The sequence below is a fragment of the Marmota flaviventris genome, chromosome 4, assembly GCF_047511675.1.
Source record: "Marmota flaviventris isolate mMarFla1 chromosome 4, mMarFla1.hap1, whole genome shotgun sequence".
Lineage (NCBI taxonomy): Eukaryota > Metazoa > Chordata > Mammalia > Rodentia > Sciuridae > Marmota > Marmota flaviventris.
This window is the reverse complement of record NC_092501.1, coordinates 23,762,845-23,788,588: the sequence shown is the minus strand read 5'-3', so window position 1 is coordinate 23,788,588 and position 25,744 is coordinate 23,762,845. Positions and strand designations below refer to the sequence as shown.

Here is a 25,744-nt window from a genome sequence, read left to right as displayed (position 1 = left end):
GCTCTGGGCTCCCCCTAAGCTATCAAACGCGAACAGTTGGCGCTGAAAACACTTTACTCCTCCTCCTCCTCCCCCGAGACCCTTATACCTCCCCGTGCGCCATCTCCCGCTCCTGGAACAGGCCGAAGAGTAAACCCCCAAACGCGACGAGAAGCGGCACCCAACTCTTCACCCGGAGCAGGTTGGAGGCTGGATTTCGCAGAGACTCAGGACTGGGATCCGTTGCCAGTCCCTCTGGATCCGGCTTGATTTTCATATTTAAAAAGAGGATTTTCTTATTACCTTTGAACACTCATTTTTATACAATTTCTGGAGGAGCTCAGGGGGAACGATTTTAGGAGATCTTATTTTAACAACAACAAAAGCACTGAAGGAGCATTTATTAATTTTCCTTGGGATTTGGAGTCCCCCTCTGGACGAGAGACCGAGTAAGCGAGCTGGGGGTGGGAAGAAGAGTGCAGAGGACCGGCGAGGCGCGCCAGCCTGAACCACCTCCTTCTCGGCCGCCCCCTCCCCACTCCCCCGACACGCTCGCTCGCCGGCGCGCGCACACCCCCCGCGCCGGACCCGCACCTCGGCGGGCGCCACACACTCGGCAGCCCGAGCCACTGTAGCCGCAGCGGGATGGAGGCGGCGCGCACGGAGCGCCCCACAGGCTGGCCAGGGGCGCCCCTCGCCCGGACAGGGCTTCTACTCCTGTCAACGTGGGTCCTGGCAGGTGCCGAGATCACTTGGGGCTCAACGGGCGGTCCCGGGCGCCTCACGGCTTCTCGGTCACCGGCGTTGTCTCCTCTGTTGCCGCGGGCAGTGGCGAACCAGTGGCCGGAGGAGCTGGCGACGGCACGGAGACCCGCCGCGCTGGGGCGCCGGCCCAGACCAGAGCTGCCGCCCCAGTCTCGGGGCATTGAGATGCAGGTTGGAGCCGAGGGTACGTCGCCTGAAGGCGAGCGGTGGGTCCAGGGCATCCCGGCTCCTGGCAAGCCTGGCGGCACGAGGAGGAGTCGCCGGGCACAGCCCCCCAGCGCCCTGGAGCGCGGGGACGCCCGGGCTACGGCTTCTGCCGAAGGTTCCAAAGGAAGCCGCCCTCTGGCTAAAGGTTCCCGGGAGGAGGTGAAGGCCCCTCGGACTGGGGGATCAGTGGCTGAAGAGCTCCGACTGCCTAGCACTTCTTTCGCGCTGACCGGGGACTCGGCCCACAATCAAGCAATGGTGCACTGGTCCGGACACAACAGCAGTGTGAGTACCCACCTGGCGGCGAATCTGTCTCCTGACAGCATGGGGGAATGGGGGACAGGAGCGAGGGGTAGGTAGTTGCTCGGGGGTCCATACAAATGGGGGAGCACCTGGACTTCTAGAGAAGGTTTGTCCTGCCCCCAACAGGTTAGCGGAGTTTGTTGTAAGATGGTGTGTGCATTTGTTTACTGGAGACCCTAGGACTGGGGCCGTCCGGAGAGGAGAGGAGAGGAGCAGTGGGTGTCTTAAAGATGAGCAGGGCAGGGATCTGTGGTCACTTTCTCCCATACTCCGCTTGGAGTCAGTTTTCCTGTTTGTGGGGTGCTTGACTTCGTGGGTGAGGACACGGGCTGATGTGAAGAAGCGGCTGGATAGACTAACGAATTCCCCCACACCCAACCGCCCGCACCCATCACGAGAAAGGGAACCCGGGAGATTGATGCCGCTCGGACTTCCAGACTCCTGCTCGCTTTGGGGTCGCTGCTCTTCGCTCTAGGCTCATGGTCTGCTACTGGTCCAGGCGCGAGGCTTGTCCAAGTCAGCTCAATCCTTGGCCTTCAGGAAAACCCAGTTTCGTCTTCAAAGCCCAGACAACTGCCCTGGAAGGCTATGGGAGAGGCAGTAGAAAAAGTTTAAAGCGTGAAGAGAAATCAGCATAATCTCCACCTCTCTCGCCCTCACTCCTGCACAAGCTCGCACAAGTGGCCTAGCACAAGATTCGCTTTCACCTCTGCGACCTGCTCCCGGAGTCAAGCTGGGTCCTTTGCTTTCTGTTCACCTTTCCACCCTCCAGGTCCCCTGAACGCTGCTGTACCGAGAGGTGGCGCCGTGGAGCCCACTCTGGCGGCCCCTGCACTCAGGACTGGGGCTCCGGTGCTGGGCATCGCCTGCCGGGGCAGCTGCAGCAGCCCGCAGCGCTTGCCCGAGGGGCTCTCCCCACCTCACTGCCACCCGGTGCCCGGGAGCCGAATCAAAGAAGGGCAAAGGACTCATCTCACAGTCTTTCCCACTCCATCCAAATCGTTTGCTCTTGTCTGGTTCTCGGTTCAGATGAGAACTTGGCATGGGGTAGAGCTGGACTCCAGGCGTGGGGTGATGGATGTCTGTACAAGCAGCTGTGGGGAAATCACTTGATGGAAAAGCTGCCCATCTCCCCCGTTTGTATTTCCCGTCTTGACTGGCGTGTGAAAAGATTTTCTTGGGAAATATTCTCCTTATTTTAACAGAGCTTGTGGGTGTCACAGGAATGGGTAGTAACAGGAAAGCCAGGGTACCGCAGAGCAGCGCAGATTTCCTGGTTCTCAGTGATGCCCAACACAGGGCAGGGAGCCCAGCCTCTATACCAGATGCTGGGTTCCAAGAACAAGTGGAGTCCAGTTCAGGGCAGCTCGGTAGCTGGTTTCATCTACTTTGGATGAACACCCCAAAGCCTCCTGCTGGACAGTTCTGGGCTTTCTGGTTGAGCAAGGTGTGCTTGTGCTGGGCTGGGTGATTGAAGATTTCCCAGTCCCCGAGGACATATGTGTGAGTGTTAGAGGGAAAAAGGGAAAGAGAGGGAGAAAGTTAAAGAGGGAAGGGGAGAGAAAGAGAAAAGGAGAAGGGGGAGGAAGTGAGAGGTAGGGAAGGTGGAGAGAGAATTCTCTAACAGCAGGGCTTGTAATCTTAACTTCATTTTAGTTTGGTAATTAAGAATTGTGTGTTCACATTTTAACTAGGTGAGGAAGATGGGTAGGCTGCATGGAAGTAAATGTATCCTAGGAAGAGGGGGCCATGTCCTGGCATATCTGAGGCTTTATTACTGCCATATTTAGACAATATAAATTCATTCTGCCTATAGAGTTTTCATATGTTTCTGCTTTAAAGGTTCATTTTTTGAGTGCTGACAAAGCCTCGGGAGATGAGACTTTAGAGAGAAAATGCTTCTTGCAAATAGTTAAATGTGCATGGCCTTCTCTGCCTATCCTAGGGGCAATTGAGCAGCAAAGGAAGCAAGGGGCAGCCTGGCCTTTGCCCCTAGGGAAATCAAACAGGGCCAAAGGGTCTAGGCAGTGGACCGTTGGGTTTGGAAGGCCTTAGTAACAGTGATGAGATTTAAGCCATCATGAGCAGCCCCTGGAGACTTTATTGGTTGTGCTTTTGGCTACTTCACCACCCCAGCAAAGGCAAGGCAGCCCGGGTGAGCACAGGGCCCATCCTGTCCCCTCCCCAGTCTGGAGAGGGAACCACATGATTATCCCCTATGCTGTGCCTGCCTTTTCTGACCACATTTTGCTGGCAGTACCAGAGAGAAAGGTGTCCTTGATTATCAGGTCTGTGATGCTGTTTAAGAAGAAGGGGAAATTGTCTTTGAGACACTCTGAGGAAACACCCTCTGTGAGAAGAGCTGGGAAACCATTCCCCAGGTGGGTTCCCTGGGAAGAAAAGAGTCGCTGTGGGGATGAGGAAGCCTCAGGAATTCCTTCATTGTTTCAGGATGGAAGGAGATGTCACAAGGCAGAGACCTTGGGGTCTAGCAGGCTCTTTTGGCTTGGAGAGATGATTCCATCTTTCCCTCTGGCTTCTGGGGTATTAAGTGTGTCCTCCTTCAGGAAGAACAGCAGTTTCAGTTTTAGGACAATTAGGGCTTTCCTGCTTTTCTCCCAGGTGCCTTTGACAAACTTTGTTACTTCCCAAGAGTCCCCCTATGGGGAGAGTTTTTAGTCACTCATATAACTGAAAATTGAATTCCACTCTGGTAGTTTACAGCCATGATGTGGAGCTGGACATAGAGAAGGGCCTTCACCCCACCACAGAGTTAAGGGCAAGATCTCCTACCCTTAACTAATGCAGCACCCACCCCAGGACCTTAGAGGCAGGAGGAGAACCTCCTCCGAGGCTTGGAGCAGGTGTTTGCTTTGGTCCCAGGGTTGGAATGGCATGGCTTGATGAACAAAGGAGGAGGTCCCCAGCAGGCTGGAGGTGAAGGAAGCAGGAAGGGGAGGGAGTCTGGGTCCCACCTCTGACCATGTCACTCTGCTAGATGTTCCAGGTGGAGGGAGATGAGTGGACTTGGCCTTGGAACCTTTACTCTGGAGGAGTGATTTGCTGTTGTTGTTCTTTCTTACCATTCGTCTCCAGCTGGGATCCTGGTGATTAATGGGTTAGAGAGTGTTTCACAAACACCCAGGGGGAGCACAGTCCCTGTGGCTTACAGAGGAACAGAAAAACACATTATTCTGTCCTTTCCCTTCCAATGAAGGAAGAAGCCTCCCTGCTTTTTCAGTGAGATGGCCAATTGCTCTGGAGAGCCCTCTCCTTCTTGGGTGAACCCCTTGATGGGGGTCCCTCATTCCTGGTGCTGAGGTGAGAATGGGTTCCATTTCTTTCCAGCCACTCACTCTCAGTGACAGCAATTTGCAGGCTGCTGTCCCTGCAGTGTGCCTGCTTGGAATGACTTACCAGGTAGTTTTGAATAAATGTGCCCAACATTGTATCTCAGTGGGGAGAAATGGGGAGATGCTTATCATTCCAGGTCTTTGCCAGATCACCTTTCCAGAATGTGCTAGGAGGTGTAGTACTCAGATTCCCCAGGGCAAGATTTCCTACCCTTAACTAATGTAGCTGAACTGTATTCTAAAATATTTACTCCTAATGTGCAAAATAGTGACAGATTTGGTCAGATTAATTGTATTTCACTCACTAAAGCATCTGATAGTGGCTCCCAAACAGATTTTTCAAATAGCTTTTGGCTGGCTCACCCAGCCTTTCTCATCCCAACTCACAGTCCCCTGTGTCACAATTTCTTAATGCATTTTGCCTTCTCAGAGGCTTAATAAAGAAGCCTGCCACAGAAGCCATTCTTCAGGGGTTTGCCAAAAAAAAAAATCTGTTTTTAATTAATATTACAAGGAGAGCCATCTCAGTTGAGATGTAGCTGGGAAATGCACTGGGACATAACAGCACTAATTGCTCCTGGTCACTGTCAGCCAGGGGATGGTGAGGAAAGGGGGGGCTGGATGAGATTATTTGTCTGCTCTGTGTTTCCTCTGACAGCTGGCTTACAGGCTCTGATTTGCTTCTCAGATCCTGCAGTGATTTCCAAGGTGAGCAGAAGTTGCAAACTCCTTAATTGGGAGGCCTGATTTAATGATTGCAGAGATGCAGTGGTTGGAACACTGGGAAGTGGCTTCTCCTGTTGCATAGGGTTTAAGGGAAGGGGGGTTGGGGCTCCAGTGGGAAGAAGTCTTGGGAGGCTCTTGCCTTGGGCTCTGTAAATCTGTTGTTGTCACTGGGGGAGTTCTGGAACAGGATGATCTGTGGGCCCTGAATCATCCCATGAGGAGCAGAGGTGGGAGACATGGGAGAGCAGGTCTTTCTGAAGGCTGGTGGCTCATCCAAGGTGAGGTGCACATGGGCAAGTCATTTGAGGTCTGTGGCTTGACCTCCTGTTGGTTTCCTGCTTTCTGCGTTCCTTGGGTTCTCAACTGGCTTGAGACACTACCTTTACAGGGAGAAAATGCCAAAGGATGATTCTGCAGCAGGTTTGGGAGAAAAGAGGTCTTGTGGTGGAGGAGCTAGAAAATACAGAATGTGAGTGCCTAGTAGGCCACCTTTGGTAAGCAGAACTGGCTCTGTGGGATGAATGGAATTAGGCTAACCATGTTTATCCCCCTGGTGTGTTGATGGTTGGGAGAGAGGTCTGGTACTTAGTAATGTTTGTCTAGGTGCGTGAACGAGTGACAGTCCTGTTTCGTGGAGCACAGAGGCTACAAAGGAATTGGAAGTCGTTGCTTGGGATATTGGTGATTTCATCACTTGATAGCTACTGTGATGAGAAATATTTCATCGGGGATGTCTGCATTTTGGCTTGAGGGCCTATGGCTTCTTGAATTCAAATCCAGAGTCCTTTGTCCTTGCATTCAGGGCCTTTCATTTTATGTGTCCTGGGTTTGCTTCTCCAGCTTTGGATCTGGTCCTCCACTTGATCCAGTCCTCCACTGTCACCAGGGCAGCCTCTTTGTTGTCTCGAGCCCCTGCTTGTCTCCAGGCCTTTGCTCCTGAGTCTCCTCCAGTTGAGACATCCTTCCTCCTCCATCAAGATGCACCCAGTACTCACAGCTCTGTTCATGTCTCCAACACAGGCCTCTATGAAACCTTCCCGAGAAGCATTTATTTTTCTAGTCGTTTGTGGAATTTACAGATGGTAACACAAGTCTGGTCATTTTTAGTTTACTATTTGGTAACTTTAATCCCATATTATTTAGTACTTTGAGGGCAAGGGATGAAATATTTAAATGAGCACCCCCCCCATGTGGCCTCTGCTCTTCTCATGGATACCCTGTGGAGTGAGGCCCAGAGAGGGAGACCTGGCTCAGGAACACTGCACTAGCCTGGGCAGCAGGACCTGCCTTAGCTGTGGAGCAGGGGAGGGAAGGGGAGATCATTTCTGCCTTAGGTGGCAAATAGTTTAACACTATCTCTTAATAGCATTGAATTTATGCACCTGGTTTATTATTTTAACATAAGATTCATAAGATTCAGAGAGACCCTTATCCCACTAAACAGGAGGATAGACATAAGGACTAGGCAGTGATCCTGGCTTCTTCTCATGCACATCAGAGATCAGATGGATACTCATAAGATAGCCTTTGGGCGGGCGTTTCTTGTGTATGTGGCGTTGTTCTGGGGCTGCAGGTTGTGATGGAGGGGAGACAACCAAGAAAACGACAGTGTTTGCCTCAGGTGCTTCTAATGTGCTTTGAATGTGAGGCTGATGTTCTGTAAAGTTAAATAACACATGACAACAAGACAGATGCCATGGGGTGATATGTGGTTAATTGTCAAGTGATCGTTTGAGGCTGTGAGCTCCGAGGAGAGGAGATCACTGTGGGCCTCAGACTCAGATTGTCGGGGCTGGAAGTGCATTTGGGAGTTGCCTTCATCAAACCATCAGCATAGAGGAGGGCTGTGAGGCTCAGGCAGTAACATGCCACCCCACAGCCGGACCCCAGCTGCTCTTTTCTCTCAGAATAGCCCTCTCCTGTTCATACCTATTTTCTCCTTAACAGCATTTTCCTTCCAAGAGGGTTCATATTCTTTAACTCTGTCATGTAGGGTGCTGCCCAGTTACAGGTAGAGTAGATTAAGACTCAGGATGGGTGTACATAAGGCTAGCCAGAGTGGCTTAGGAGTAGCTTCCTTCCTCCTGTTCCAGGGTTGAGCCCCATAGCCACCCATCCAACCCACCACAGTGACTCCAGGCAATAAATAGCAAGCTCCTTAATGTTGGGTGAGCTCTGTCTTGCTAACCGTTGTTGACGGGGACCTCTGTAAATCACCTGATTATTTGAATTACTGAGGAAATCAAGTCCGGTTACATGACCAAGAACATTTTCCTTATTTATTTTGATCAGTGTAGTTTAATTATTTATGGAAACATTGTTCTCTATGGTACACTAATAAATGTGCTATAGTAAATTTGTAAAAGGTAATGGAGTCTAAGAACTTCAGGATTGCGTGATAGATTTCTGCTATTAAGTCTGTGTTAGGGAGCAGAGGAAACCATTCCTTCTTGACTGAGATGGGAGGGACTGAGAGCACAGAGGGACTGACCATTCAGGGATGTTGGTCAATACAACTGTACCATGGCTAAGTAGGGGCCTGTTACTTGGCATACTCTGGAGAAAACCTTATTTAAGGGGAAAACTAGAAATAGAATTATGTAGGATAAGCAAGCACCCTATTAGGCTTTGGATTGTGGGATTATTGAGCATGGGTTTATAGTATGACAGGATATATGGCAGGGGTGAATTCTTACTTGCAGAGGGTTTACATCCTGAATGCTGTTCTGTTCAGGATTTATTGAGAATGGATAGACAGAGAACATGGAACAAGGTCACATACTAAATAGGACAGTGGAGTCTGGAGCCAGAGGCCTGGATTCAAATCCTCCCACTATCTCTGAGTAGCTGTGTGACACTGAGCATGTTTTTACTCTCTCTTTGCTATCTTTTCATCTGTAAAAAGGGGTGATGATAATAGTACCTCCTATCTTGGGTAGCTGTGAGGATTAAATGAGATTATACACTGTATAGTATTTAAAAGAAGTGCCCAATTTGTATGTTGGTTTAGTTATTATTTTTACGTCTGGAAGGGGCCTTCTCTTTATTTTCAAATATTGCAACAGAGGAAGGAGCTACATGCCCAAAGTTGCCCAGTGAGCTGATGTCAAGGCCATTTTGGTACCCACACATCATCAGGATGCTGATTTCACACATCCCTATGGTCCCTGTTCACAGTCAGGGGAGTCTGTCTTTTGTGTAGTGCTGAGATGGACAGTGAAGAGATCTACAAGTGAATGACTGGGGGCCAGGCAAGCAGAGCCCACAGTACCCAGGACTCAACCTTCATCAAAGTCATGGGATGGACCTTGATGCTGTTTTTCTTCCCGAGCTCCTAGCTGTGTGTTTGTGTCTGGTGTGAATAGTAAATATCCGTGACTGGAACTCTGCAGCATATCTGCAGCCTCTTTCTCAGAAGGTTCACAGTGGCCAAATTATTTTGCAGTGATCTACTCCCACGCCCACCGAGTTTCAGGCTTGGTTCCCTTTTGGCCTTCACCCTGTGCACCAAGAATGGAACCTGAGATGAATACACAGACACTAGAGGGAGTGTTGCCTTGGGAAAGACAGGAAAATAAATAGGATGAAATCATGAAAAAAAAATGTTCCAGGAATTGTTCCAAAGGAGAGAAAATGAGAAAAAGTAACTTGTAAATGCATTGTGTGGAGGGCTGTTTGGCAACTCGGCAATGAATGATTGGTTGGTAAGAGGGCGGATCAGGCCTGGGTTGACTAATCTTCCTCTTCCTGCAGAAAAAAAGGTTGTACAAGTTACATCCAGTCAGCGATGGGATATTCAACCTATGAATGACTGAACTAATATCCTACAAATAGATTCGTCTAGAAATCACGTGCAGCTGGTTCCTCTGTCTCTTCTGCATATTCTTTTTTTATGCCCCCGTCATTCTCTTGTTTGGTGGTTGGTCAATAGAAGTCTATTCAGTTGAATGGGATATGTACTTTCTTAAGTGCCTAACACTGTAGGGGTGAAGAATGTTTTGTGGATCAGAAGGTCTGGTCTGCTCCAGCTGTCCCTAGGGTCTGTACCGACTGAAACATCACAGGTGTTTCATTCTTCATTTCTTAGGTCCCACATGTCTGACCTGGTCCTCTCACCTCTATGGTGAGCTTGGCAGTTTCTCATCTGGATGGTTAGAACCAGGTTAAAGATTACACTGCATGAGAAATGAGCCTATTCTTTAAAAGTCAGACCTCAGGGGCTGGGGTTCTAGCTCAGTTGGTAGAGCGTTTGCCTTATATATGTGAGACACTGGATTTGATCCTCAGCACCACATAAAAACAAATAGGTAAAATAGAGTTATCATGTCTGTCTAAAACTAAAATAAATAAAAATGTTTGGGGCTGGGGATATAGCTCATTTGGGAGAGTGCTTGCCTCACATGTACAAGGCCCTGGGTTCAATCCCCAGCACCAGAAAAACAAAACAAATTAATTGATTAGATAGGTAGGGGAACCTGGCTACACTAAGAGTTTTGAGTCCCTGAAATTGGGGATATAGAGAAGCTTGTTTTTAGGGTGATGGTGGAAAGGGGGAGGATCCTTAGAAATGAAGGAAAGAGTTGCTCATCTCAGGTGTTGCTTTTAGCACTAGCCAGGCTGGAAAGCAAACTCCCCCCCCACCCCCAATTTTATTTATTTTTGTCTTCACATTTTTTATTGATGAGTTATAGTTGTACATAACGATAGGATTTATTATTACATATTCATACATGCACACAATGTAACAATATAATTTGGCCAGTATCATTCACTTCTAGCCCTTCTTCTCTTCCCTGCCTCCCACCCCCTTGTCCCTTTCCTCTACTGATCTCCCACACCTTTCTTTTTCTTTTTCCTTTCTAGCTTCCATATATGAGAAAAATGTACTACCATTGACTTTCTGAGTTTGGCTTATTTTGCCTAACATAATGGTCTCAAGTTCCATCTAGTTTTCTATGAATGACACAATTTTATTTTTCTTTATGGCTGAATAAAACTCCATTGTGTATATATAACACATTTTCTTTATCCTTTCTTCCAGTGATGGATACCTAGTCTGGTTCTATGGTTTGGCTATTGTGAATTGTGCTGCTATAAACATGGATATGCATGTAGCACTCTAGTATGTTGACTTTAATTCTTTAGGTAAATGCCCGAGAGTGCTATAGCTGGGTCATACGGGGGTTCCATGCCTGGCCTTTAAGAACCTCCATACTGATTTCCATAGTGGTTGTACTGATTTACAACAGTGTAAAAGTGTTCCTTTTTCTCTACATCCTCTCCAGTGTTTGTTATTATTTGTATTCTTGATGACTACCATTCTGACTGGTGTGAGATGAAATCTCAGTGTAATTTTTGACTTGCATTTCCCTAATTGCTAATGATGGTGAACATTTTTTCATATATTTGTTGGCTGTTTTTATTTCTTGTTTTGAGAAGTTTCTTTAATTCATTTGCCCATTTATTAATGGGTTTATTGGTGTTAGGTTTTTTGAGTTTTTTAAAATGCATTTTAGATATTAATACTCTTTCAGAAGAGTGGCTAGCAAAGAGTTTCTCCCATATTATAGGTTCTCTCTTTACATTCCTAATTGTTCCTTTTGCTGTGCAGAAGCTTTTTAATTTGATGCCATCCCGTTTATTAACTCTTGGCATTACTTCCTGAGCTTTTCCTAAAGAGAAAGTTATTGCCTGTACCTGTGTATTGGAGTGTTGACCCTATGTTTTATTCCAGGAGTTGCATAGTTTTGGGGATAATTCCTAGGTCTTTGATCTATTTTGAGTTGACTTTTGTACAGGGTGAGAGATAAGGGTTTGGTTTCATTCTTCTACATATGGATAACCAGTTTTCCCAGCAGTGTTTGTTAAAAAGACTGTCTTTTTTTCCAGTGTACATTGTTGACATCTTTGTCAAAGATCAGATGACTGTAGATGTGAGGGTTTGTTTCTGTGTTTTCTGTTCTGTATCATCAGTCTATGTTTTTTTTATGCCAGTCCTATGCAATTTTTGTTACTCTATCTCTATAGTATAATTTGGAGCTAGGTATTGTGATGCCTTCAACATTGCATCTTTTTTTTTTTTTTTTTTGCTTAAAATTGGAAAGCAAACTTTTTATTGGAAAATTTTTGAAAACTCCAAAGTGTCTTTTTTTCTTATGAGAAGTTCCCATGAACAGCAATGACCTTGAACAAGTCTCTACAACGTAGTTTCATTGCCTACAAAATGAGAATAATACTGAATAATACTTGTAAGATTGTTGTGAATTTCAGAAATGATACACATAAAGGGTCTAACTAGCACAGTAGACTATTGCGTGGGGATATGAGTGCTCAGATGGGAGATGGGGTAGGCTGGGATGTCTTCTTTCCCAGCAGACCTCTAGGCACTCTGCCCATTTCCCAAACACTTTCCATTTCTCCGTGTGCTGACTTGATTATACAACACACAGGTTGGAAGAGTCAGTGCCTTTCAAAGAGAAGGGAGAAGCCACTTATCAATGACTGAGGGAAGTTGGTGGATAAGTATCCAGCTCCCTTGTCCTTTGGAGTGAACAGAACCTGAGGTTGGTCTTCAAAACTGTGTCTGAGATTAAGACCCATTTGCTTACCATGGTAATTTGCTTGCTTTTATGTCTGCCTTCTGTCCCTATTTCATTTTTCCACTTCCCTGTGAGTATTTCCGTGGACTCCCCATATAAACTATGTAAATGCTAATCTTTGTTTCAGGGTATGCTCCTGAAGGAACCTCAACTAAGATCCTTAGTTATTTCCAAGTGTATTGGTTTGGTTTCTCTAGAGAAAAAGAACCAATAGTGTGTAGGTATAGATTACTCTAAGAGATTGGCTCATGCAATTATGGTAACTAAGAAACCAAGGATCTGTAGTTGGCAAGCTGGAGTCCAAAGAGAACCCATAGTATAATTCTAGTCTGAGTCAGAAGATCTGAGGAGCAGGAGAGACAATGGTGTAAATTCTAGGCTGGGTCCTAGTCCAGGGGCAGGAGAAGATGAATATCCCAGCTTAATGACATTGAGGCAGACAGAAATGATTCTTTCTTACTTAACCTTTTATTCCATTTGAATCTTCAAAGGATTGGATGAGGCCCATCTATATTGGGGAGGGCATTCTACTTTGTTTAGTCTACTGGCTCAAATGTTATCCAGAAACACACAGACACAGACAGAAGAATGTTCAACCAAATATCTGGGTGCCCTATGACCCAGTTATCCATCACACCAAGTCAGGAATTTCTCTCTCTCTCTTTTCTTTTGATGCTGGGCATGGAACCCAGGGCCTCTTGCATGCCGGGCAAGTACTCTGCCACTGAGCTATATCCTCAGTCCTTTGTAATATTATATTAAAAACCTGTTATGGGCCTTGCCATAGTAAATACTAGGAATGGAGAAGGAAATGGGTCTAAGATAACATCCTTGAGGGGCATCATATTATGTTGGAAAGAATATTGGTTCTGGGATTGGGAATTTCTTGAGCTGTGTTCTTGGTTTACATGAAATGTCTTCAGCAAGTTAACTGTTTCTTAGGTGTAAGGAAATGAAGACCCTTCCAGGTAGAGAAGATGGAAAAGAAATGAGGAAGAGTTGCAAGTGTGTGTTATTTTGGGTACATTATTAGTGAGAAGAAGATCTGGAATTGTGATGAAAAAAATTGGAAAATACTTCTTTCCAGCATGTATAGGTGTTTTCTTACCTTAAGTAGATGTATTTTCATTCCTTAAAAAAACTGATCCATTTTTTTTTGATGGTGTCCTTTAAAGTTCAAAAGGTTTTAATTTTGGGGAAGCCAAGTTTATCTGTTTTTTGTTGTTGCTTTTGCTTTTGGTGTCATAGTTAAGAAACTCTTGCCTAATTCAACGTCATAAGATTCATGCATGATTTCTTTGTAAGAGATTTATAGTTTTAGTTCTTCTCTTTAGGTCTTTGGTCGACTTTGAATTAATTTTTGTATATGATGTGAGGTTGGATGGTTCTAGTGTCATTCTTCTGCATGTGGATGTCCCACTATCTCTGCCTGTTTGTTTAAAACACAGATTCTTCCCCCATTGAACTATTTTGGCATCCTTGTAAAAATCAATGGATCACAAATATCAGTTTATTTCCAGACTGTCAGTTCTCTCCCACATATCTGTATGTCTGTCTTTTAGCTTTGTGGTAGCTTTTTTGTAGCTTTTGAAATTGGGAAGTGTGAATTCTCCAAATTTGTTTTTCTTTTTAAAGAATGCTCTGGCCATTCTGAATCCCTTGAATTTTCACATGAATTTTAGGATGCCATATTTTACCACATAGTTGTTTTATATATATATATATGTATATATATATATATATATATATATACATATATATATATATACATATATATATGTATATATACATATATATACATATATATATATATACATATATATATATATATATACATATATATATATATTTGCAAACAAATGGACCCATCTATTATATAAAGTTTTTTTAAAAAATTATGCCAGTATTACTTAAAAATAATATATCACTACACTGTCTTTGGTGCAAGATTAGGATGCATGGGAGATATATATATATATATATATATATATATATATATATATATATATTAGTTCAAATGGATGCACATTATTTCTTTGTGACAGTTTAGTGAACATTTTTCTGGCCTGAAAAAATAAAGTTATTACACTGGTTGTTTTGGGGAAAAATAAACTGATTCATTCAATAATTCATTGGCTTAGGGCAGTGCTAATTAAGTTATTTGGATTTTCTGGGATTTAGTTTCCCTGTCTCTAAGAAGAAAGAGTTGTCTAGGTTCATGCAAGTCCATCTCATCACAAACTTGATATGATATCAGGTTAGTTATTTATGCATGTGTGAATTTGGGACAATCCTATTTGCTCCCTTTGTATCACAGTTAAATAATGAAATGGTGCACCTGGAAACATTTTGAAAATAACGGGGGTGATATGAACTCAAGGTGTTTGTTCATTGACTTGATCTCTCCTTTATTCCTTAAGGAGCTGGAGGTTCCCTCGGTGACAGATTCGAGACCACATGTACCACCTGTCTTCTTTTGCCTTCTCTCAGTACACATGAAAAACTTCTGTTAACACACATGCAGTAGTATTAAAAGCCCCAACTTCTTATTCCAGGCATGGTGTACAATTTATTTCAAGTCACATCTAATATAATAAAATTCCCAGATGGGAGTGGAATTTGATGTTTAAAAAGATTTTGTTCCAGAACTTGACCTGTATTGATTGTTTTTGCCTTATTCCTTTCAGATAATGCGACTTATTTGGGGAGTACCTCCTATGTGCCTGGTATTGCAGCATATATGAAAAACCATATGATGCCTCTGGACATCCCAAAGCTTACAGTTTTATGCCTGGGAAACATATTGGACAGCTTTGTAGAGGACAGAGCAAGACAGCCTAAAATACATGCTCTTTTAAAACATATTTAGGAAATAAATTGAATTTCAACCATAGTTGAATGAAAAGCAATAAAAATATTAACAATAGTGTGGTTGTTTTTATTATCTGCAACAAAATCTAGTCCTGTGATTGGAAATAGATGTTACCTGTACCACTAAACCCAGGACACTTGACAACACACGTTCTGACCTTTGAGGTCAAATAGCTTATCCTGTGCTCTGGTAATTATTGAGAATTCTGCCAGTTTGGTTTGGCCTATAACTTTCTCATAGTGCTTTTTGTTTAATTTTGTGTTTCTACTTGTCTTATTTTCTATACAGGCAGAGGAAGCATCTGCCTTTTTACCATAGTACTCAAGACTTTTTTAGTTGATATTCTAATTTTACGGATTTCTTTCTTTCTAGGTCTGTTTCCCTTCTGTCCTCTTGAGATTTCCATTTATTTCACTCCTGGCTTTGTGCTTCTGTTTCTTGGCGTCCCTTCCTCTGTTGGGCGGGTTTTGCATTTTTGTGTGTTACATCCTCAGTCGTCATCTTCACAGAGTACATGGGACTGTCCTTGTTTGTATCTATTGTCCCCATGTAATACACATAGATTTCTTTTAACTCTCAAAAGATTCTGGCTTGGAGGATAAATCACAGAGAAACCTAGAACTTAGGAGATACATTAGGAAAAAACATTCTCAGCTTGTCTAAAATCTTACTTTGCTCTCATACTGGCTCCATGGACATAGGAATCCAGGTTTAAAAAAAAAAAATTCCCTTGAATGTGTGAATTACTTGGATTTGCTGGTTTTGTACCATTTACTATTTTTGGATTATGTGTGTCTCCCTTCCTGCTCAGGGACTGATGAGGGTGAGGAAAGCGGGTGCCTGACCTGGGAAGCCTGTGATGTTCAAATGGGTGAGGTGCATTCCTTTAAGAAACCCGGAAGCATTCAATCCAGGTTGAAACAAAATCTGCAATATGTTGTGGGGGGGTGAAATCGAACAATCTGTCATTGACATTTGTTAAAGGTTTTCTGGCTGAATTTTATATTAAAGGTAGTCAGATACTTTTAGTTATTTGTTTTTATTTATAACTACGCCAGTACTCAATACTAGACATGTGTTTGTGGAGTGCCTTCTGTGTGACCAGTGCTGCTGGTGTCTGAGGTCCTACTGGAGGAGAGGTCCGTGATACTGTCAGAGATTGCACAAGGGCCATCTAACTTAGGGAAGGCGTAGAGGAAGCAGCAGGTGCACTGAGATCCCAAAAGATGTGCCTGTTGGGTGAAGTGGAGAGAGCAGAGCGTTCTAGACTTCAGTGGCAGGAGGGAGCAAAGTCTCTGAAGGGGATAGAAAGAAGGACAGTGTGGGGGCTGGGGACTGAAAGGTGCAGCCAGCCAGGCAGGTACAGGTAGGACCAAGCAGGGCTTATGGGTTTGTTCTTTGCCCTAATGGGCAAAGGGGTAAGTTGTAAAAAGGTTCAAAGTAAGAGAGTGATACATTTACATAAAAAAGAATCACCAAGGCTGCCCTGTGGGTTGGAGGGAGAGAAGGATGGAGGCTGGGAGGCTGGACTGATACTGAAGCTGGAAAGGGTGATGGCTTGGGTGGTGGAAGTGGGTGTGGGCGGGAAGGAGCCCACTGAGGGATTACTTGGCAAGGGCTGTAGCTGATCCCATGTGGCCCCTGTTCTCCACTCCTTGCTGCAATCTCCTGCATACTGGGCCTGTGCAGTGCCTTCTCTGGGTGAGCAGGGGTCTTCTCCACTGGCTAACTTTGTGTTTGGCAGTGCAGTTTGCTTTAACAGGAGACGAGGCAAAAGGGACACTGTCAGTTGTAAGCTTAGTGATCCAGAGGCATTGTGTGTTTCGTACTCTGTGTTGCACCTCTGTAGTGGACAAGAGAAAAACGTGCCCAGGCTAGCCCACTGGTTTCCAGGGGAGGATAAGAGACAAAGAGTATATAGCCATTCCCAGGCAAGCCCAGCCCAGATCAGCTCAGCCCAGCTGGGAGTGGTACAGCCACCCAGCTGAGCCCAGCTGTGATCAGCCAGCTCCCCTGGATGCCCTGAATCTTTGTGAGAATAAGTGATGATTGTGAGAATCAGAACTGATTGAGATTTGGGTTGATGATTCTGTAGCATTTTTGCAGCAAAAGCTAACTGAGATAGTAGGTGAAACCAACAGAACTTGAGAGATGGGGTGTAGCATATTTGGGGGGAATGTAATTACTGTGTAAAGCGAGGCTCACCTCTGTTTCAAGGTCATTAACCGTATATACAAACTCAGGGTTATCCTCAGGTGTGTCCCTTTGGTGATTGCCTGCCACTCCCTTCTCCTTACAATTCATGGCTGCTTTTTCTGAATGAGGTAGATCAGATCTGTGGTCTAAAGGAATTAATCCTCCCCTCTTTTTCCCCTCTCACTTTTTCTCCCCTGCAGCCTAATCGGATTCCTGCTGAGCACTGAAGCTGAGTGGTCCTCAGGTCTCTCAATAGGGGCCTTCAAGCCCTAATACTCAGTATTTTCTTGTGAGAGTTGAAGTCAATTTTTGCTCTAACTGGGAAGATGGAATTTCACTTAAAAGGGGGGAGAAATGCAGGGCCAGGGATTTCCTTGGTCTTGACTGATTATTTAAAATATCTTAGTTCTGATAAAATATTTAGCTTTTAAACAACAAATTTAATATAGGGAATTGTGTTTTATTTATTAATGGCAGTTGCAGGGAGATTGGTAGGAGTTGTGCTAAAGTGCACTGTTGTGATTTTGCAAAGTATAGTAATTACTGTAATATTTTGTTGAATTATTAATATCTACTGTGCCTGCAGGAACATAAGCTTCTGCAGTCGAATTCATTTCAAGATTGCCTTTCCCCCCCTTCTGGTTTTGTTTTGTGTTTTCCTTCCTTTCTTGTGCACTTATGAATTTTTTAGGCAATGGTATGGGTGGGGCAGAGTTGATTGTATTGTATGAAACATCATCGTTACAACCTGTAACTGAACATAGGCAGCAGAAAAACAACAACAACAACAAAACAACTCAGGTTCCTGGATGAGCCACTGCTTCAGCCCAGTCAGTTTACAGGAGCTGATTGAGGGATGTTGAAGGAAGCATGTCTGGTGAGCAAGGCCTGTTCAGGAGCTGAGATAAGGAGAGAAAATAGTGGGCAGGCCACCGATGTGCATACCTCTAAGCTTCTAAGCAGAGCTGCTCTATCCGTAGATGAAGTTGTTTGCAGTCATTGCTGTGGGATTCTGAAGCTCTTGGCCATGTGACTGCCCACAGCTCTGTTCTGTAGACATTTGGCTTCACTTCTTCAGTGTCTGAGCAAGTATGGGCACTTCCAGTTCTTCCTTCTCTTCTGCCTTCTCCGGTTCCATCTCTTTTCCCCATTCTTCCTGGATCAGAGGTCCCCTGGACTTGGGGATGAGATGGCTCCTGGATAGCTGAGGTCTGCAACAAACATGGTCCTCACTTGAGATGGTATTTCCTATGTTCAGTATTGTTGTGGTCATGAAGAGCCATGAAGGAGGAGCTACGCCCTTATAGTTTAGGCGCCTGTCCTGCCCATGTCCCCCTGTGAGGAGTGATCTTTAACATGGGGACAGATACTTGATTGTGCCTCAGTACTGGGATAGAAGCTGAATGAAGAGCCATTCAGACTTGGAGTTTTGGGAACTTGAGACCTGAGAGAAGTATGTGCAGAGAGAAGGATGGAGATTCACCCTGACATTGGAACCACAGTGAAGCCTCTGGGGACGGGGTGTCACATCTACTGAAGGCCTGCTGTGTGCCAGTACCACCATGGGAGCTTTGCATTTCCCCTCTTTGCACCTTTAGGAATTGGGTTTGTTATTAACCCTATTTTACAGGTGAGGAAACCCTGAGCAAGAGAGTTTAGATTGCCAGGATCACACTTGAGTTTTGGTGTTTCTAGACAAGGAGCAGGTTGAATAAAGGGCACAGGGGAGGAGAAACCAGGTGTGTCTGGGAACTGGGAGAGGCAGAGATTAGATGTGGCCGGGTTACAGAGGCATTGTACGACCAACAGGCTAACTTGTGTTTTATTTTGTTGGCAATGGGTAGCTGTTAGTAATTTTGAGCAAGGGGGAACATGTCACTAGCAGTGGTGTCAATCATTCTCAAAACATTGGCAAACTCATTCTCCCTACTTTGGAAGAGGAGAAACAAAGACTCAGAGAGGTGAGGCAACTTACTCAGGGACACCCAGCAAATTGCAACTGGGAGCAGAAGCCCACCCTGCTGCCTCTCCTTCCAGCTCGGCAGATGCTGGCTGCCTTCCTCTCCCTCTGCCTGTTCCCTTTCCATCAGCAGTGGCTCTTGCCTGCTCTCTCCTCTCCACCATGATCTTCACAGTAGCGGTCCTCTCCATCATTAGAGCAACCAGTGGGGTTCTGCTGTAATTAAAGGAAGCCAACGGGGGAAGCAAAGCAGAGCAAGGGAAAAAAGCAACCACCAACAAAACATCTTATTTCCCACACAAACTCCCTAACAACTGCCATCTATCTGCTTTCATGGGAAGCTGCTTGCTTTAAATACAGCAAAGGGAAACCCCACAGATGGTGGGGGAAAGCAGGTTATTAAGTTACCTTCAGGCTGCCAGAGAGGGGGACTTACTCCTTTCTTGTCCTCCCTACCCTGCAGTGCAAAACCAATCAAATGTTAAGAGTTGAAAGAGACCTTTAAGGTCATTTAGTTCAACTTCTCCACCAAGGCAGGGTCCCCTTCACTGCCTGCACTCCCAGTATCTCTGACACCTAGTTACATGGCTCCCCATCTCTCCACCGTCCCCAGCTCTTCAGATTTGCGGGACCAAAGATCAGGTAGGGATGGGAAGACACTTTCACTAGCAAAAAAACCGGCCACCCAAGCCTATTGTCATTTATAGCTACGACTCCGGAAATGTCTAATTAATTCATTTGTCCAATTAGCCCCTTGCTCTCTGAAATGCTTTCTCTTGGTTGCTGAGCAACTCGGATAGACTTTCAACACATGCATCTGCTGCTGAATGAACCAGTCGTTTTTCCCTTCACTCTGGGCTTCCCTGCTTTTCTCCTTTTATTTTTATGGGTGTGCAGTAATGAAGAACATCTCCAGCACTCCCCAGCCTTCTCACCTTCCCCAGGCCTCTCTGAATGTGCTTGCTGTCTGCCTTAAAACATTTCCCAAGGTAAATTTATGCTAGGCATTTGTCATGGACAAAGAGAGTGATGGAATTTACAGGTACACAGAGATGCATTTGCAAAATAGTGAAATTAGTCTCGGGGAGGCAGGACTTGGGAAGAAGCTTGCTGTTTCAGGGGCCTGGCAAAGGGTGGGCTCAGAGGTATTTGGAAAGAGGGGTCAGGTGTCCTCAGGTTACATGGCATTAACCAGTGCAGCCTGACTAGGTAGTGGTTGGTTCCCTTTGTCTTTGCAGTGTGTCTCAGCCTCCAGAGCATCTGGAACAATCGGCAGGAGGGGGGATTTTTAAGGTGAGACTGAAAGGGACAGTTTCAATTGGGGAGGGCAACAGAGAGCCTTGAGGACTCCTCTTTGAAGGGTAACCGTGCTCCACGTGAAGGATGTGGGGATGCTGCAGTTAGAAAGTTAATGTTAGACCTGGACCTGGAACCCCGACTCCTTTTCTGCTTTTATAGACGGGGAAGTGGACTCTTCAGAGTCCCAGGTGCCTCATTTTGTCACATTGCTCCTTTTAGATCTTATCATGGGATCCTTGGTCAGAAAGTTAGTTGCTTGAGTCACTCACTCAAAATTACTTTTAAAAATCAACCTTTATTTGTAATAGTTGAAGTTGGTACTGAAGACTGGCGGAGCTCAAGGATCTTGGCTTCTGTCCCTCACCTTGGCATATGTGTTTTGCTAGGGGCATGTGCCTGGCCCGAGGTTCAAATGTGAATAAGGAATGATCCCTTGTCCTCAAAATTCTCACTGTGGTAGAGGAGAAGGAAACAGGAAGGAAGCCTTCAGAGGTGGATCTGGGCTTCCTGACCTGGGCTCAGTTCTTATGGTGAAGGAGCTGTGGGGTGGGAAGGTGGGGGGGCACATTCCAGGCCAAAGGGGCAGTGTGGGCCAAGGTAAGGAGGCATGCAAGGTGGTGGCATGTTAGGGGCTCGAGATTGGCCTGAGGATGGAGCCTTCAGGCCATCTTGGCTTTTCTCTGATACATGGTAGATGATTTGGTACAGCTCATCCTGACATCTGAAGATACTGCCTCCTGCTGTCTGGAATCGTAAGCAAGCAGTTATCTTATCTCTGTGCATGTCTGAGTATGGGCAAGCATAAGTCAGGTTTCCTGGGTGGAAATTATTTCCTTTTGAAGTCAGTTCATAAATAGCAACAAAGGCCATGAAGTACGTACATTGCACGCGTACCTGGCTATTGCTGTGGATCGTCACTCTTTGGGAGTGGAGCCTTCAGGAGAGCCAGCTGCCTAAGAGAGACAGAGGCACCATGTGTTGTGTAAAGCCCCAGCCCCAAGAGCTTCCTGTGGGTCCAAGGGAAACCTTGTAGGGAAAGGGACCCATTGCTTGGTGTTTGCAATGTGGCAGTCAATTACTTTGCAATGTCAAGGGACACAGAAAGAACCAGACGGTGATAAGGATCTCCCTGACCAGGCCTTGCTGCTGCAACAAGCACATCTTTATTTCTGAGCTTCCCTGTCAGGGTCAAGTTCTTCCCAGTCAGTGACAAGTTCTTCTTCCCCAGCCATCCAGCCAGATTGACCTGATGGCAGGCATTCTTTTCCCAAGGCTGGGCTTGCCTTTTCGAGTGCCCACAGATGGAAAATGGCATTATGCAGTGCTTGCTAATATGAAATCTCTGGGAATTTTTTTTTCCTGGGTATCAGGGATTGAATTCAGGGGCACTCAACCACTGAGCCACATCCCTAGCCCTATTTTGTATTTTATTTAGAGACAGAGTCTCACTGAGATGCTTACTGCCTTGCTTTTGCTGAGGGCTGGCTTTAAACTTGTGATTCTCCTGCCTCAGCCTCCTGAGCTGTTGGGATTAGAGGTGTGCACCATGTGCTCTCTAGGAATTTTAACAAGGTGGTTTGACTTTTACGAATTAAGCTAGGGCTAGCTGCTATTTTTCTGGTAAGACATGTTACTCTAAATGCATTGTGGGTCCCAAATCACAACAATCTGTGTTTTGAACAGTCAGACACACATTGCTATCTAAGGGTCTGGTAAGGAAGAGTCCATGGCTTTTTATTCAATAAGTATCTGATCTTTTGGGCTTTGGTGGATGAAGCCATAGTCTGCTGGTGTCTTCTTAGACCAGAAGGTGGAGTCTCCAGGAGCCACTGCTTCTTGCTCGTGGCTCGGATTTCCTTTGGTGAAAAACGATCCTAGTCTTGGTGAGGTCCATTAAATCTGTTCTTTTCCAAATGGGGCTGCTAGTGTATGGTGGAACGGACTGGAACTTTCCCTCCTTCTGGTCATTCCTTGTCATCCCTTGAGTGATTCGGTTTCCCATTTTCTGGTTGTGCCCACATGGCTCGTTTCCCGCCCCCTCTTATATAAGGAGGCAGGGCGCATCTGGTGCCAGATTTCATTCAATCCTGTAACAATCCCCCTTTTATGACATCACTGCTCATCACCATGGAAACATTTCCCCCGAGTCACAGAGACTGGATTGTGGCATCATAGGATCAGGCAGCGGGAGGAGGAGAGGATAGGAAAGGACTGAAACTGCCTGGAGAGATGAAAGGCCAGTAAGATAGCCACCAACGGGAGAAAGATAGGATTTTCCTAGTAGGATCCTCGAGTGGAGAGCCTAAGCATGGACTGCTTGAATAAACCTGACCGAGGATAAGAAAGAAGAGCTTTCATGGATTGTGGAGCCTGAATTCTTTATTCTTACTCAGTTTTGATCAGAGGAACTGGAATGATTTTAATGAGAGCTATCCTCTATTTTATATTTCTCACTTGATCCTCATAAAATCTCTATGAACTATTGAATCAGGGAGGTTAAATAACCTGCCTGAGGTTACACAGCTGAAGAATGGCTGAGCAGGGAATCAGGAGCATGAGATGTGAACTGTCCTTTTGTGCAGGTTACAGTGTGTGTGTGTGTGTGTGTGTTTTGGAGGCAGTTATCAAATAGAATATACATAGTTAAGACTGTGGTGGGTGTCATGAAGAGGATCCACATGGTGCATCCGTGAGACTGGCTGGAGAGTGAACAGAATACTTTGGAACCCAGCTCTGACAGGAGGTGTGCGCTTATAAGTCCCTGCTCTGTGGTCATACATGCACCATCTGCCAGAGTTCCCCTGCTGGGCCCTGCCATTAGCACCCCTTTCCCCTGCCACTTTGCCTCTGCCTGGATCTTATCTTGCTGTGCCCTCTGGTCCCTCCTCCCAAGCTCTTGCTGCCAGTCCTCTTCCTTCCATTTAGGTTCTTCCTGAGTGACCCCCACCTCTCTTCCTCTAGACTATAAGCCTTTGAGAGAGGACATTCTCCTCTACTTCTTTCTTTTTTATGTGTGTGTGGTGCTGAGGATTGAACCCAGGGCTTGGTGCATGCTAGGAAAGCTCTCCACCACTGAGCTACACCCTCAACCCACATCTGTTTTTATATCTTGTAACTTAGTCAAGAATCAAGTTTATCCAAGGCTTGAAGGTCTGCTGTAAAATAAATGAATTGTCTCTTTTTACAGGAAAAAAAAATTTAAGAGCTTATTTTTTTTCATAGTTAAAAATGTTGTCATAGACTTTCCTTAACAAACCTTGGTTTATAAATGAACAAGTAACAACTGAGCATTAATATAAACTACAAACCCAAACACCAAAAACCCAAGGCAAACCCAGCCCAGAGCGAGAGGCTCATATCGTGGGTGTGCAGAGCTTATTTGCCATCACTCTGCATGGGCTTGCTTGGATTGTGCTTCCATGTTGAATTCGTGTGATCAAACCCCGTTTTCTCCAGTCTGTGGGATGGCATCCTTTAGCATGGTGCTTCACAGGATTCTAAGAGCTGCTTGTCTTTTGCTACCAAGCACTTCTGGGAGCTGCTGTCCTGGTGCCCTACCTGCTGTTCCACCTGGCAGTGGTTGGGTCTAAGGAAGCCTGCTTCTCTCCATTTGTGTTGCCTTGCTGAGCTCTCTGTGACTCTTCTGGGTTTCAGGAGTGTTTGCTGCTTTGAGTTCAAGGCCCCTGTATTGCACTCCTGGGACTTAGAGTGGACAGGTCTCTATTTGCTCTCCAAAGTGCTGCTACATCACTCAGCTAAGCACCTTACTGGTTGGAGCTCTGCTGTTGCACTTTATTGTGTTGGGTGCATTGTGTGTGTGTGTGTTTGTGTGTGTGTGTGTGTGTGTGTGTGTGTGTCTGGGCACATGTGCACCTTCTAATTAGTAAGCCAAATTAAATGCATTTGCCACCCCTGCTTGTTTTTGCCTAGGACCTAGAGTAACTCAATTCGGCAGCTGAGGGGCCCTTCTGGACCTGCTTTATTGAGTCTATCAGAACCATTTATGACAGGCACACCCAGAACTACTGAGTGGCTTTTTCTTTTATAAAAAAAATAATGCATGGGGGGATGTATCATAGAATGTGAATTTAAGATCACAGGATTTGTGTGAAGTAAACAGGGTTTGAGCCTCTCATAGCTATCTGATCTTGGCAAGCGATATTCTCTATATTTCCATGTCTTTATTTACAAGAAGGCCATGAGTCTTGGTATGCACTCCATAACAGTGGTGTTCAGATTCAGTGAGACTCGCCTGTAAAGTCTCATTGTGATGTCTTCTCATCAAAGTTAACTATAAAATGGGCCAAATGTGCTATTTGTATCCACCCCCCAAACTTAAGGAAAACCCTTTGAACTGAGTGCAAAACTTCAATGATAACAGACATTATATCAAAATTTTCTCTAATTTGAATTAGAAGGATCAGAATAATTGGCGTTTTAATTGTTCCTCATTTAGAGTCACCCTAGGTAAAGGGGTCAAGGAAGACTCACTCCTAGTATAAAATTGATTTCTGAGAGCTTTGTCAGATATTAGAGATATTTTTTTCAAGTGTGATCCTGACCTTAGAAGTGTAAGCAAATCAAGCGCATGTAACCCCATGCCTCTAAGAGCACACAGTCCTCTTCAGATATTACTGCAGAGGGGAGACTCAGCCAGATGTGTGTGAGCTGACATGCCCACACACTGACTGCGTGAGGGACGCAGCTCCGTGAAGCAGAGACAAATGATACAAGCCAGCCCTGCCATCATAATGGGCTCTGTGACCTTCTGAAAGCTGGTTCATTTTTTTTGGCCCCCATCTGCTAGATATAGGAGAGGAGAGGATGGTGGCCACTACATCCTTTTCTCCCCTCAACATTTTAATTGATATATAATATGTATGTACTGGAGTGCAAAGATTTAAAAGCTTATTTAGTGTACAGTTTGGTGATATTAAATTTATTCGTAATATTGTGAAATCATGACTGCCATCTATCTGAAATCCAAAATGCTCCAAAATCCTAAACTCTCTGAATGTGGACATGTTGCCACATCATGAAACTTTGTTCCATGCACAAAATTATTTAAAAATATTGTATTTTTACTCTCCAGGGTATGTGTATAAGGTACATAAGAAACATACATAAATTTCATGTTTAGACTTGGGAACCATCTCCAAGACATCTCATTACGTACATGCAAATATTCCAAAATCTGAAAACAAATGTTCTGGTCCCAAGCACTTTATACAAGGGATGGATACGCAATCTGAATTCTGTAGCAGTTTTTATTTGTGGTTACCATGCAGACAGAGTGTTCTTAATATTCTAAAGTTATAATACTCTTAACTTGAATTTATATCAGCTTAACTTCAATAACATACAAAAACTCTGCTCCTTTAACTGCTCCATCTCTAGCCATTTTGGTTGTCGATGTCACAAAACTCTAACTTTTACATGTTGTGTGACCCCCTGCCAGAGGAAATTAATAATTCTTTAAAATGCA

General features: G+C 45.1%; 1 protein-coding gene across 1 annotated transcript in view; it reads left to right on the top strand.

Moving 5' to 3' along the window:
* Positions 1 to 624: 624 nt before the first annotated feature.
* Positions 625 to 25,744, top strand: part of Sorcs3 (sortilin related VPS10 domain containing receptor 3) — a 579,229-nt gene continuing 554,109 nt past the window's right edge. The window contains exon 1 of the mRNA XM_027930160.2: positions 625 to 1,236. Coding sequence (XP_027785961.2) covers positions 625 to 1,236 — 612 coding nt within the window. The remainder of the gene's footprint in view (positions 1,237 to 25,744) is intronic.